The sequence below is a fragment of the Mus musculus genome, chromosome 12 (assembly GCF_000001635.26).
Source record: "Mus musculus strain C57BL/6J chromosome 12, GRCm38.p6 C57BL/6J".
In the NCBI taxonomy this organism is placed as follows: Eukaryota; Metazoa; Chordata; class Mammalia; order Rodentia; family Muridae; genus Mus; species Mus musculus.
The window spans coordinates 113,521,024-113,536,695 of NC_000078.6; the positions used below are offsets into that span (position 1 = coordinate 113,521,024).

The following is a 15,672-nucleotide window of genomic DNA, read 5'->3' on the forward strand; positions in this document are numbered from 1 at the left end:
TTTGCAAATTCATCTGGAATAACAAAAACCCTAGGATAGTAAAAACTGTTCTCAACAATAAAAGAACCTCTGGTGGAATCACCATGCCTGACCTCAAGCTATACTACAGAGCAATTGTGATAAAAACTGCATGGTACTGGTACAGTGACAGACAGGTAGATCAATGGAATAGAACTGAAGATCCAGAAATGAACCCAGATACCTATCCTACAGCCTATCAAGGGGTACTTGATCTTTGACAAGGGAGCTAAAACCGTCGAGTGGAAAAATGACAGCATTTTCAACAAATGGTGCTGGCACAACTGGCAGTTATCATGTAGATGAATGAGAATTGATCCATTCTTATCTCCTTGTATAAAGCTCAAGTCTAAGTGGATCATAGAACTCCACATAAAACCAGAGACACTGAAATTTATAGAGGAGAAAGTGGGGAAGATCCTCGAAGTTAGGGTACAGAGGGAAAGATTTTTGAACAGAACACCAATGGCTTGTACCTTAAGATCAAAAATTGACAAATGAGGCTTCATAAAATTGCAAAGCTTCTGTAAGGCAAACGATACTGTAAATAAGACAAAAAGGCCACCAACAGAGTGGGAAAGGATTTTTTACCAATGCTAAATATGATAGGGGACTAATATCCAATATATAGAAATAGCTTAAGAAGCTGGACTCCAGAAATTGAAATAATCGTATTAAAAATGGGGTACAGAGCTAAAGAATTCTCAACTGAGGAATACTGAATGACTGAGAAGCACCTGAAAAAATATTCAACATCCTTAATCTTCAGAGAAATGCAAATCAAAACAACCCTGAGATTCCACCTCATACCAGTCAGAATGGCTAAGATCAAAAACTCAGGTAACAGCAGATGCTGGCGAGGATGTGGAGAAAAAGGAACACTCCTCCATTGCTGGTGGGATTGCAAGCTTGTACAACTACTCTGGAAATCAGTCTGGTGGTTCCTCAGAAAAGTGGACATAGTACTACTGGAGGATCCCGAAATACCTCTCCTGGGCATAACCCAGAAGATGTTCCAACTGGTAATAAGGACACGTGCTTCACTATGTTCATAGCAGCCTTATTTATAATAGCCACAAACTGGAAAGAACCCAGATGTCCCTCAACATAGGAATGTATACAGAAAATGTGGTACATTTACACAATGGAGTACTACTCAGCTATTAAAAACAATAAATTTATGAAATTCTTAGGCAAATGGATGTATCTAGGGGATAACCCAATCACAAAAGAACTCAGTTGATATGCACTCACTGATAAGTGAATATTAGCCCAGAAACTTAGAATACCCAAGATACAATTTGCAAAAAACAAAACAAAACAAAACAAAACAAAAACCAAGAAAATCAAGAAGGACGACCAATTTGTGGATAGTTCATTCCTTCTTAGAACAGGGAACAAAACACCCGTGGAAGGCATTACAGAGAAAATTTTGGAGCTGAAATGAAAGGATGGAACATCCAGAGACTGCTCCAACCAGGGATCCATCCCATAATCAGCCACCAAACACAGACACTATTGCATATGCCACTAAGATTTTGCTGAAAGGACCCTGATATAGCTTTCTCTTCTGAGGCTATGCCACTGCCTGGCAACTACAGAAGTGGATGCTCACAGTCATCTCTTGGATAGAACCTAGGGCTCCCAATGGAGGAGCTAGAAAAAGTACCCAAGGAGCTGAAGGGGTCTGCAGCCCTGTAAGTGGAACAACAATATGAACTAACCAGTACCCCCAGAGCCCGTGTCTCTAGATGCATATGTAGCAGAAGATGGCCTAGTCGGCCATCATTGGGAAGAGAGGTCTCTTGGTCTTGCACACTTTATATGCCCCAGTACAGGGGAATGTCAGGACCATGAAGTGGGAGTGGGTGGGTATGGGAGCAGGCCGGGGGGAGGGTATAGGGGACTTTAGGGATAGCATTTGAAATGTAAATGAAGAAAATATCTAATAAAAATTTGAAAAGAAAAGAGATATTAAAAAAAGAAAAAAAAAACAAAACAAAAAGAAAGACATTCTTGTAGAAGTTCTGGGTTGAGAAAGGGAGTCCATCCACTCACCGAGCATATCGGACTGTATCAGACTCACAATGTTTGCAAAGAAATAACCAGGCAGACGGGGCCGCAGTTAAAATATGCTGTTTTTAACAGAAGTAGAAACGGTGGAAAACCAACACAAATTATGTTGTCAATTTGAAGATGCTTATACTCTGTATACAGAACAATTCACAACTAGGTCTGAAACTCATAAAAATGTGTGTTTGTGTGTATGTGTGTGTATGTGTGTGTGGATTTGAATATTCTATGGGCTCTTTAATGGTGGTGCAGCTGATAACCAAGTGCACATCATGGTCATTTATACCATAGACAACAAAATTATATAAAGTCACTGCATTGTGCTTGTAAGCTACATTATAAAAAAAAAAAGGAAAAAAAAGTTACCTTGGCACAAGCCAGGCTTGGTACACCATAAGGAGCTCTGATTGAAGGTCTGAAATGTACCTTGGCACAAGCAGGGCTGGGTACAGCATAGGGAGTTTTGAGCGAAGGTCTGAAAGGTATCTAGCCACAATCAGGTGTGGGTACAGCATAGGGATTTCTGAGGGAAGGTATGAAAATTACCTTGGCACAAGCAGGGCTGGGTACTTCATAGTGAGCTCTGAGTGAAGGTCTTTCGGGGACCTAGGCACAAGCAGTGCTGGATACAGCATAGAGAGCTCTGAGTGAAAGTCTGAATGTTTCCTTGGTATAGACATGGCTAGGTACAGCATAGGGACCTCTGAGTGAAGGTTTGAAAGGTACCTAGGCACATGCAGGTCTGGGTACAGCCTAGGGAGCTCTGAATGAAAGTGTGAAAGGGACCCATGTAGAAGCATGGCTGGGCACAGCATAGGAATCTGAAGTTCGGAAAGTAACTTTGGCATAACTAGCTGTTGGTACAGATTAGGGATCTCCGGGTCTTGCCTGGAGGGAAGGAAGGAAGGGAGGAAGGGAGGAAGGAAGGAAGGAAGGAAGGAAGGAAGGAAGGAAGGAAGGAAGGAAGGAAGGAAGGGAGGGAGGGAGGGAGGGAGGGAGGAAGGAAGTGTGTTGCATCACAGGAGTGGAGAACCACCACAGAAAAGACTATGGGAGGATCACGTTCAGGGTGGCCTAGTGGAGCAGCCACAAGATTATGATGACACTGTTTGAACACTGCCTGCCTTAGCAAAGCAAAGAGAGAAGAGTCAGCCAGAATAGCCATCTTATTGGTATCCAAAACAGGCTCTTAACACTTTGGTGAGTGATTCTAAACCCCTTTCCTGTTGTTAAAATTAACTACTTCTAGTTTTGACTTTCCTGCTCCCTCCCTCCCTCCCTCCCTCCCTCCCTCCCTCCCTCCCTCCCTCCCTTTCTCTCTCCCTCCCTCCTCTCCTCTCCCTCCCTCTGTCTTTCTCTCTCTGTCTTTCTGTTACTGTCTGTCTGTCTGTCTGGGACCAGTGCTGGTCAAGGGACCCATCACTGGAGGTCAGTGAGTGTCATTCTGAGTTTCAACTCCTGAACATAATGGAGGACCTTGCCATGGGGATGACCATGGCTGGCTGCCATTGTCCAAAGGGGCACAGGTATTTTTAATCCAGTGCTTTGGCCTGGGCCTCTGTGCCAGGCACCAATCTGATGTCTGTGTGTCCATTCACTCTGAGTGCCATTGTCTGAACAGCTGCTTGTGTAGCCTTTCTGAGGGGTTTGTGGTTGACATTGACACCACAGTGTTGCTTCTCATGCCTATTCATGCAAAGCTCCTTTCCAACCCTTCTCGGAGGACAGAACAGGAAGATCATTCGTTGCTGGAAACATGGAGAAGATGACAGTTTAGGGCCTTGGTGTCATGGTGCTCCAGGGGTGGTATGGTGTCTGTTACTTTTGCAGAAATTACTGGATGTCACAGGTTCATACCTGCAGTTAACTGCCTGTATTCATGGTGGTAAGAGAAGACTGATCCTATCTGCCTGTAGCTTCTCCCTCAAGGGTCAGCTTTGTTGGAGAGTCCTGAGCCAAGATGAAAGGGTAAGGATGGCCTACTCCAAGTTATAAAGGACTTGATATTCAGGAGCACCTTGCTGGTTGGGTATGTATACACATATACATGCACATGTACACACACACACACACACACACACACACACACACACACACACACACACACACACACACACACACACACACAAAGCCAGAAAGGGAATAGGTCTGGGGATGAGTTTTGGAGGGCAGTTTTGGTTTGAGCTTTTCTTACAGTGGTAGCCCGAGCTGTGCCCACTGTGACAGTAACTTGTTCAAAATCCTGTCAGAGACTTCACAGCCTTCCTGCTGAGTGGGGACAGGCATGGGTAGGTTTCCCCTGTGGGCAGAGCTGTGTGAGCACTGAGTGGTTTCAGGGCAAGCCTTTTCTTTTTCTCTTTCTTTTTCTTTTTCTTTTTCTTCTTTTTCTTTTTCTTTTTCTTTTTCTTTTTCTTTTTCTTTTCCTTTTCTTTTTCCTTTTCCTTTTTTCCTTTTCTTTTCCTTTTTCTTTTTTCCTTTTCTTTTCTTTATTTCTTTGTTTCTTTTTAAAATATTGGTTTTCTTCATGTAGCCCTGACTGTGCTGGAGTCCAACTTAGAGATCTACTTGATTTTGCATTCTGAGCCCTCTGATTAAATGCATGTGCCACCATGCCCAGCTATAGTGTACGTATGACTATGTGGCCCCATCCACTAGTATAGGTAGGCACAGTGCCTGAGACTGGCACAGATTCCTCTCCATTGTGTGTCTACTTCCAGGCCCCATTATAACAGGGCCCCCTGTAACATTGATACTATCAGTCTTCATCCCTTCACTCTTGATGGGCTGGTTTGAGTGGGAAAGACTGTTGGGTACTTTCTGCTTATGACATTGTGTATGTGTGTGTGTATGTGAGCATGTGTGTGTATGTGTGTATACAAGGGCATGTGTGCATGCATGTGTATATGTGTGTGTACCAGTGCCTATGTACATGAATGTGTGTGTGCACTTATGTGCATGGATATGTGTATGAATGTATATGAGTGTGTGTACGCCCACTTGTGCATGTATGTGTGAATGCAAGTGTATGTGTATGCACACATGTTCGTGCATATGAGTATGTGTGTGTGAGTTCATGTGTAAGTGTGTGTAATTCTGGCTCATGCCCTAGTTGGGTTGTTTCAGTCATCTTAGAATGGAGAGTGAGGAATTGATCTCTCCAGGACCTATCTCCTCATCTGAACAGCCTGGATCATCTTCTAGAATTGTCCTGGATGTGTTTCTGTATCATTGAGTGTTACCATGGTACTGAGTAACCCAACCTGTAACAGAAACTCCTTGGCTTGTGGTCTTTTCACAAGCCATGGTGGTTTGTGTCCCCTGGAGCATATTTGACCTTGTAGTGTGTGTGTGTGTGTGTGTGTGTGTGTGTGTGTGTGTATGTGTGTGTGTGTTCTTTTAATCCAAGTATTTATCTGCTGAGATCTGAAACTTTTTGGTTCCAGTGCAGATGGAATGTTGGGTGGGGGCACTTCAGAAGCCAGCTTCCTGAAGCCACCACAGATACTGTTATAGAGATTGTGTCAGTATGGCTAGACCAAAACTTGGGACTCTCAATCCTAACTCCACTGGGCCTCTCTAGACTCAAAGCTGTGACACCAGGTCAAACTTCATGTCCCACTTATCCTCACTGGCTAGCCACTGTAGATGAGGGGTCGTTCTTCCATGGATGCTCTGTATCACTGTGGTAGGTACTCCACAGTGAGAGAGGCAGATACTGAATTCTGCTCCTGTGGTCTTCCTGCCATGCTGATTGCAGATGGAGAAGAACCCTCTTCAGGAGCACTCTGCTATTTCTGTACCTGATCTATGTCAATATCTGTACCATGGCTCTAGCAGAGATGAAATATGAGACAGTCTGATGTCATGTGGCCATGCCTGGTCCAGACTTGCAGGAATTATGGGATGGGCCCTAAGGGTCAGTTCATCAAAGACACAGGACCTTCTGGTATCTGTTCCATAGTGAGAAACACACTGTAGCTTCCTAGTGACACAGCCAACACTACATGACACAGATGTTTCATGTCCACAGTTATCTTCCCCTAGTCTCTGCAGTATGTAAGACAAAGAGAGGACAGAGAAGACAGAGATCCACATATAGAAGCCAAATGTTAAAATTTGTCCCCAACATTAATCAGAAGGGAAGTTGTGTAGGCCTGTATCTGGTCTTCTAGAGTAGGCTATGGGAAGGTCTTTGGATTTGTGACAGCAGGATGGTTACCACTGGCATTCTGTCCCTTAACAGATCCATCATGTTCCAATAAATGGGTCATAAAATCCAAAAAACTTCACAAAACCAAAAACCTTTCTCAGGTCCGCAGTAGATTGGGAGATGCTTCCATTCTTTGGGTGCTCCACCATGATACAGGGAGCTCCTAGGTAGCTGAAGTTAGACTCTGATTTAGCAATATGCTCCTGGTAGTCTTCAAAAGATCTTGGTAGAACCTACCATAAGCTCCTTGTGGACCACCACCAAGTGACTGAAAGAACATGTTTAGGCTGTGACTAAGGTAGTAATGTCTTTTTGGTCCCAGGTAAAGATAGCCAAATCAGTATTTTCCAAGTGGCTGTGGAAGGCTGTCTGAGCTCAGCTTGGAGTGTTTCCCATGTTTTTCTGAGGGAAAGTTCTCTAGGTCTCTTCCTACTAAAAGGAGCCATTGGTCCAGGTGGAGAGCTGAGAGGCTCTCTGCTGGCCTTACAAACTCTGGGTAAGGGGCTATTGGGATCTGACTTTAGGGTGCTTTGATGTCTCTGTGGTCAGTCAGAATTGCTGTGTGTGTGTGGTAATATCAGTTAATTAAGCCTCAGTGGTCAAGACTAAGATACAGACCCTTAGATGTCAGCTACTCTAGAATTACTGTTTTGAGCTGAAGAATCTGCTGGGCACAACAAACTTTTGCTACTAGATACACCATTGTGTGAGCTACCACTTTAGTTATATACACAGTAGTAGAGCCTTTCTCCAAAAACCCTGCAAAGTAAGAGCTCTGGTTTGGCAGGAGTAGGTGTTGGAGTTCACCAAAAGACCCTCACTCACAAAGACAACAGAGACTGAAATTGATGCAAACCACAAGATTTATTATTATTATTATTATTATTATTATTATTAATCCAATATGTTGGGGAATCCCCCTCAGCATGCAGGCAAGAGGAGAGACCCTGAACAAAGAAAGAACACACTTTTTATACCTCATAAGGGGCAGATTTAGGCAACAGGGCTAGATGGCTTATTCTAATTGGTGTAGCATGTAACCCTTTCATGCATTGGTTGGTTTGCATAGGGTGACTACCTTTGGCCTAGTGGGGGCACAGACATCAGTGCAGAGTCTCAGGGGCCATCTTGAGTTGGGGGACAACTTTTTTCTCCTGGGCTTCTATCTCTTCAGGAAGATCATAGGCAACAAGCAGGGTCTGGGGCTACCATAAGGCTGACTTCCAAATATCCTTTGGTCTCTCAATGCCTGGATGGAGGCTGCTGGAGTAGGGCGATTATAAGAACTACTAGAAAGGCATGTCTCTGGGTGACTTACTCAATGACAAGCTGCCCTTTTCCCCCCTCTTTGGGGAGGCTGTGTGGTGATGCCATGAGCCCCTTATAGGTGGAGTGAGAGGATTCAGGGCAGAAGCAGCAGGCTCTGTCAGGAGAGCCAGACATTTCCCACAGGCTGGCAGTGGTTCCTGGCACTGTCAACACAGGGCTCAGACTTTCTCTTCTCATCTCCTAATGAGAGTGAATTTTGCTTGTTGGGAGTTTGAGGGAGAAGGAATCCTGCTGAACATTTTTCTTTTAACGTGGTCCTTCCTATTCTATGCATGCAAGCCATTATGAGCAGGTTCTGTGTGGTACACTTACAATTCTTTTTTACTCTTCCCAATTTGTTTATTTTTTCTTGGGGGGGTGTCTTTTTTTGTTTCCTCTTTTGGCCTATTCCAGCCTTTCTGTTATGTTACATTGTTATGCAGAGGATTCTGGGGGCATATTTGGGGCTCAGTGCTGATGCACAGTGCTTCCAGTGTGCCCAGTCGCATTGCCAGGTAGTTCTGTCTGAGCTCTGTGTTTGCTCTTCTGTTAGCCCAAGTTCTGCTTGCTGCTTCTGAGCTCTACCCTCTGGAGAATTTCTGCAGGTCTGCCTTTCAGCCCACCCTCCTGACTCTCTTTACTTATATCTACATTAACTTTGAAAATTCCTTTCCCAAGATGATGAGTTGGGAATGGAAATGCATCAGAGTGGTAAGAAATTTACCTGGCATGGACATGCCTCAGTGCTCAATGTGCAGCACTTTAGCAGTCATAGAAGATAAAAAATAGAAGAAGGTGTTACATATATGTTATAAATACAAGGTAGGCATGTAAAGTGTATGTATTTCCCACACATGTTCATCTGGGCCCACAGTCCTTGGATGACCTGCAGAGTCCCACACCATTTACACACAGTGTGAAAGTCTTGGTGTGTCTCTGCTTCCCTAGTCCTTGCTGATTGGCACAGTTTGCTTGTAAGGTGATGGAGATCCACAGCTTCCCCTTTGTGGTTGCCACACAGGAGTTTCATTGGCCTGTCATTCTATATTAACCTGTATGAGACACCTAAGCTCAGTGGCTATTTTGACAGCTCCCCTCGTCAGATGTTATGTAAGGGTCCTTGTTCTGTTATGTTTTCTTTTTTCTTTTTTTTGAGGGTGTGTGTGTGTGTGTGTGTGTAATGGTTTGTATATGCTTGCCTAAAGACTGGCATGATTAGAAGATGTTGCCCTGTTGGAGTAGGTGTGTCACTGTGGATGTTGTCGAAAAGACCCTCATCCTATCTGTCTGGACGTCAGCATTCTGCTAACAGCCTTCAGATGAAGATGGAGAACTCTCAGCTCCTCCTGCACCGTGCCTGCTTGGATGCTGCCATGTTCCTGCCTTGATGATAATGGACTGAGACTGTGAACCTTTGAGCCTGCCTCAGTTAAATGTTGTCCTTCATAAGACTTGCCTCAGTCATGGTGTCTGTTCACAACAGTAAACTCAGTGGGGTATTGCTGTGATAGGTCTGACCATGCATTTTTGTTTGGGAGAATGTGGATTTGGGGACTTTGGATTTGGAAAGCAGTGGGGTAATTTAAATGGTGCTTGATGGGTTATCCTAGTAGGACTATGGAAGTCTTTGTTACTGAGAGCAATTTGAACTGTATGGACCCGGCCCACAAGATTTCAGAGGAGAATTTCAATATGTGGCCTAGAGACTGTTTTTGTGGTATATTGGTGAAGAAAGTGGCTACTTTTTTTTTTTTTTTGCTCTTTTCTGAGGAATCTGCCTGAGGCTAAGGTAAAGAGACTCAGATTAATTGCACTGACAAAGGAAGTCTCAGAAATATCCATCATAGACTTTTTGTCTGGTTAATTCTCATGAAGAACATTTCAAACAAGCACAGCACGCTGAGAAAAGGGAACTACAAAATGTATGGTTCGAGTATTAAATGGGCAACATGAAGTGAAATGGAGCTGAATCCTATGTTCAAGGATATTAAATTGAATTAAGGGGGTGGGATGTTGGGGTAAGATCCTACCCAGCTAAATTTAGATACAGGCATGGTGCTACACACTTTTAATCCCAGGAGATAAAGCCAAGCAGATCTTTGAGTTCAAGGCTAGCCTGAGACAGAGCAAGTTCTAGGTGAAGAAAAGCTTAAATCCAGGCATGGTGGCACACACCTTTAGTCCCAGGAGATATTCATGCAGATCTCTGAGCTAAAGGTCAATCTATAGAGCAAGATCCAGGACAGCCAAGCTTAGGCAGTAAAGGAGTTGAAAAAGAGGAAGCTAATGATAATGTAATAGAACAAGGCAGCCATGATCTAGATCCTGCAAGCAGCAGAACTCAGCACCTTTGTCCATGTGATTCTGGCTTTAGAGTCAAGAGGAGAAGGAGACAATTGATACTGGGACAATTAATACTGGTTAGCTGGAGCTAAGAAATTAGTAGTGATTAAGAAAGGTGAAATCTTCTGGAAATTGTTTTCTGAAAGCACAAAGAAGTTGTGTTCCAGTGATAGCCAAGGTTGTACCTTGTGCTGCAACTATACTTGGTAATGTATAAGAGTCACCCAGGTGGTACTGGTTTTGAAGGCATGAAGGGGTCATGAAGAACATCTGAGGCTTGGAGTGAGAGGCTATGGACCACCACTGGGGAAGGTGCAACCCCAGTTGCAGTTGGTGGCCCAGAACTGAAGGGGTCATGTAAAGGATTTGACCCTTGTCATTATGAAGAAAGCCTAAGAGAGGCTATTGGTGAAGCCTAGTTGCAGCAGAAGTCCTCATCATAGTGGAGATGCCAATACCATGGGGTGGATGGTCACCAAGAACAGCAGCAGCAGCAGCAGTGGAGTGGATCAACCTGAGCTTAGAATGCCACAGAGGGCAGAGCTAAAGAAGTGGTGCCAGCCCTTTGGAGGAGCCTAGAAAATCATGTGTGGATCCCAGATACTGAAACAAGCTGTAACATTGAATCTGCCTTGAAGACCCAAGGTTTTGGAAATATCAAAGCCACAGAGTATCTTCTGAGGAATGCTGCTAACAGGGAGTAGGACCATCCCAGGAAAAGAAGTTTGTTGTAGTCACAATATGAAAAGATAGATTGGAGATCTGAAAATTGCTTTGACGTCAGACTTGGAGATGCAGAGTGTGGAGTTTGCTCAGATGGTTTCCTGTCTTGATTTGGGGTTACAGTTAAGTAATTGAATGGATTTTAGAAGAGACTTTGAACTTTTGACTTTTAACATTGTTGAGATTGCTATACACTATGGGGACGTTGGAAGTTGGACTAACTGTACTTTTTTTTAATTACACTATGACCAGATGTGGCCACCATTGACTCATGTGTTTGAACCAGCCTACAGGAGCCAAATAGTGTGATGTCATGGTTTGTATATGCTCTGCCTAGGTATTGGCACAGTTAAAAGATGTGGCCCTGTTGAAGTAGGTGTGTCACTGTGGATGTTGTTGAAAAACCCCTCATCCTAGATGCCTGGAAGTCAGTATTCTGCTAGCAGCCTTCAGATGAAGATGTAGACCTCTAAGCTTTTACTGTACCATACCTGCCTGGATGTTGCCATGCTCTTGCATTGATGATAATGGACTGACACTCTGAACCTGTAAGCCAGCCCCAATTAAATTTTGTCCTTTATAAGTCCTGTCTTGGTTATAATGTCTGTTCACAGCAGTAGAACCCTAACTAAGACAGGGGGAATCAGTGCTTCGTCACTGTGAAAAGAGAAAAAACTCATTGTGTAATACTCTTAGTATGATACAGACTCCTCTGCCTCCCTTGTCCTCCATCCATGGTGTTTTCTTTGGGTACACTGTATTGCTCAGGGATTCACCTGCAGTGGAGATGCTATTGTTTCTGATATTTTGGTCTGGAACTGAATGAACCAGAGCTAACTGGCTCAGACCTCTGGAGGGGACTCCTGGTAGGTGCCTGGGTGGTCCTGGGGCTACTCTTGGTTTATCTAGTGAGGGAACTCTTGATGTACTAGGTACACTCATCTCTCCTGTACCACTCTGGTGTCTGATGGCACTCTTGAATGTTTTATTTACAACTGGGTTAGGGATATAGGACTGCTCCATTTTAATTAGGCTCCATGTTAATTTGGTCCATCTATGTTTTCTCTTTCAGTTTACATGTCCCAAAACTGACCAGAGAGTCGATTTCCCATCTTCTGAAATCTGGTATTTAATACTGGCAGTTGATCTGGGGCTGTGTTTAGACCCTCAGTATTTCTCCCACCTTGGACTTGGGTGCATGGGTGGGTAACAGGCTAAGTGAATGCAGAGATATCAGCTTTCAATTCTCCTCTCCAACTGTGGTCCAGATGGTTACATGCTTGCCTCTTTCTGATCCAGAGTGGGAAAGGTCTCTGTGGGGCTGATGGTCCAAATCATCTGCATTCCATGTCCCAGCAGCTCTGGAGAGACTCTTATTTCTGGTGCTGGGGAGCGATGAGAACTCCCTGCTCAGCCCCTTTAATGCACTAACTCACCTGTTTTCTCTCTATGGGTTTTCCTTTCCTCTGGGACTGGCTTGCTCATATCGGCCTCAAGTTCCTTCAGGGTTCACTCTAAAAATTTCTGTGGCATCATTGCTGTTCTTAGGACAGGCTCAGAGCAGTCAGGAGGCCCTGTTTGGATGTGAGTAGCTAGAGGATACTGGCTGTACACTTTCTCTATTTCTACTTTCTTCAAGCTTTCTCAGTCTAGGGCTGCTGAGTGACTCCCCAGGCACCTGGTGCAGGTGACTACTTTTAGAATCTTCCTTCCTTCCTTCCTTCCTTCCTTCCTTCCTTCCTTCCTTCCTTCCTTCCTTCCTTCCTTCCTTCCTTCCTTTCTTTCTTTCTTTCTTTCTTTCTTTCTTTCTTTCTTTCTTTCTTTCTTTCTTTCTTTCTTTCTTTCTTTCTTGGTGGTTTTGGATTTTGAAGATTTGAGACCTTCATAGATGCCTACATGTGTTGGAGTCTTCCTTGCATTTTCCCACAGCAATTATTTCATCATCTTCCCCTGTTTAAAAGTAGTGCTATCATTACTCTGTGGTGACCCTCTAAGGCAGGTTTACCAGAACCCAGAACTCCAACCACAGCAAGTCCTGGATACCCCAACACACCAGAAAGGGAAGATTGACATTTAAGATCACATCTCATGATGCTGGTAGAGGTTTTTAAGAAGGACATTCATAAGTCCTTTAAAGAAATACAGTAGAACACAGCTAAACAGGTAGAAGCCCTTAAAGAGGAAACACAAAAATCCCTTAAAGAATTACAGGAACACACAACCAAACAGGTGAAGGAATTTAACAAAATCATCTAGGATCTAAAAATGGAAGTAGAAATAATAAAGAAATCACAAAGGGAGAAAACTCTGGAGATAGAAACCCTAGGAAAGAGATCAGGAGCAATAGATGCAAGCATCACCAACAGAATACAAGATACAGAGGAGAGAATCTCAGGTGTAGAAGATTCCAGAGAGAACATGGACACAACAATCAAAAAAATGCAAAATGCAAAAAGATCTTAAGTCAAAACATCCAGGAAATCCAGGACACAATGAGAAGACCAAACCTAAGGATAATAGGTATAGATGAGAATGAAGATTTTCAACTTAAAGGGTCAGTAAAAGTGCCCGGGGTTTGTTCTGGTAGGCACCAGCTCCTTGCCACCATGGGTGTGAACTTGATGTATGCTCCTAAGGTCCCCAGTGGACTCTCCACATAGCAGGCACCCTAGCACACCCAGGATCTTGGGATCACTGGTGAGTGGAAAGCAACATCTGTTCTAAAACAACCCAGAGGGGCTTGGGCCAGCAGGACAGGAAACCTGCCCAACCAGAGTCTGGGTTCATTCTGACTGGAGCCAGCCCAGCACCACCTTGGGTGGAAACTCAGCAGACAGTCCCACATTCCTCAGAAGACTCTCCATGCCATAGGCACCCTAGCATACCCAGGATCTTAGGATCACTGAGGAGAGTTGGCCTCCAGAGAGGGCTCTGACCCTGGGACTCAGGTGAGAGCACCATCTTGAATCCCTGGTCTCTCAGAGACCAGTCCATGTAGGAGAGCATGTGGGTCCCAGAAGCAACAAAGCTTCTTGGACAGGGTCCCTTCGGGCCTTCATCTTCAGCCAGGAGGCAGAGCTGAGCTCCAGACCTCTGTGCACCTTCCCACAAGAGGAGAGTCAGCCTCCAGGGAGGGCTTTGACCCTGGGATTCAGGTGAGAGTACCATCTTGTATCCCGGGTCTCTCAGAGACCAGTTCGCACAGGAGAGCATGTGGGTGGCAGAAGCAACAGAGCTTATTGGACAGGGTCCCTTTGGGTCTTCATCTGCAGTCAGGAGGTGGAGCTGAGCTCAAGAGCTCTGGGCACCTTACCTGCCAGAGGAGAGCTTGCCTGCAGAGAATGCTCTGAACATTGGGACTCAGAAAAGAGTTGTACTCCCAGGAGTGCTGACAGAGGCTGACAGAATCACAGGAGGAACAAGCTCCAGCCAGAGACAGCTAGAATATCTAACAACAGATATTATCAGATGGTGGAAGGCAAAAGTAGGAATCTTACTAATAAAAACCAAGACCAGTTTTCATCATCAGAACCCAGTACTCCCCCCACAGTGAGTCCTGGATACCCCAACACACCTGAAAAGCAAGATTCGGATTTAAAATCATATCTAATGATGTTGGTAGAGGATTTTAAGAAGGGCATTAATAACTCACTTAAAGAAATACAGGAGAACACTGCTAAATTGCTAGAAGCCCTTAAAGAGAAAACACAAAAATCCCTCAAAGAATTATAGGAAAACACTCCTAAACAGGTAGAAGACCTTAAAGATGAAGCACAAAAATCCCTCAAAGAAATACAGAAAAACACAACCCAACAGGCGATGGAATCGAACAGAACCATTCAAAATCTAAAAATGGAAGTAGAAACAATAAAGAAATCACAAAGGGAGACAACTCTGGGGATAGAAATCCTAGGAAAGAAATCGAGAAACATAGGTGGAAGCATCAGCCAATAGAATACAAGAGGTAGAAGAGAGAGTCTCAGGTGCATAAGATTCCGTAGAAAACATGGGCACAACAATAAAAAAAAATGCAAAATGCAAAAAAGATCCTAACTCAAAACATCCAGGAAATCCAGGACACAATGAGAAGACCAAACCTAAAGATAATAGGTATAGATGAGAATGGAGATTTTCAACTTAAAGGGCCAGTAAATATCTTCAACAAAATTATAGAAGAAAACGTCCGTAACCTAAAGAAGGAGATGCCCATGAACATAGAAGTAGCCTACAGAATCCAAATAGACTGGAGCAGAAAAGAAATTCCTCCTGACACATAAAAAATCAGAAAAAAAATGCACTAAATGAAGATAGAATATTTAAAGCAGTAAGGGAAAAAGGTCAAGTAACATATAAAGGCAGGCCTATCAGAATTACACCAGACTTCTCACCAGAGATTATGAAAGCCAGAAGATCCTGGACAGATGTTATAGACACTAAGAGAGCACAAATGCCAGCTTAGGCTACTATACCCAGCAAAACTCTCAATTATAGATGGAGAAACCAAAGAATTCCATGACAAAACCAAATTCACCCAACATCTTTCCATGAATCCAGCCCTTCAAAGGATAATAAAGAGAAAACTCCAACACAAAGAGGGAAATTACACCCTAAAAAAAGCAAGAAAGTAATCCTTCAACAAACCTAAAAGAAGATAGCCACAAGAACAGAATCCCAAGTCTAACAACAAAAATAACAGGAAGCACCAATTACTTTTCCTTAATAGCTCTTAATATCAATGGACTCAATTACCTGATAAAAAGACAGACTAACAGACTGGCTACATAACCAGGACCCAACATTTTGCTGTATACAGGAAACCCACCTCAGGGACTAAGACAGACACTACCACCGAGTAAAGGGCAGGAAAATAATTTTCCAAGCAAACATCTCAAAGAAACAAGATGGATTAGCCATTCTAATATCGAATAAAATCCACTTCTAACCCAAAGGTATCAAAAAAGACAAGGAGGGGCATTTTATACTCATCAAAGGTAAAA

The 15,672-nt window shown here is 43.7% G+C and overlaps 1 pseudogene, 1 gene segment (V, D, J or C) and 1 further gene; all 3 read right to left on the bottom strand.

Annotated features, from left to right (window-relative positions):
- Igh (immunoglobulin heavy chain complex) overlaps window positions 1-15,672 on the bottom strand; it is a 2,751,187-nt gene that overhangs the window by 262,256 nt on the left and 2,473,259 nt on the right.
- Window positions 4,290-4,306, bottom strand: Ighd3-1 (immunoglobulin heavy diversity 3-1). The segment is given in 1 exon segment: window positions 4,290-4,306. A coding segment is annotated over 1 exon segment (17 nt).
- On the bottom strand, window positions 5,777-5,786 carry Ighd5-1 (immunoglobulin heavy diversity 5-1; annotated as a pseudogene). The gene is given in 1 exon segment: window positions 5,777-5,786. A coding segment is annotated over 1 exon segment (10 nt).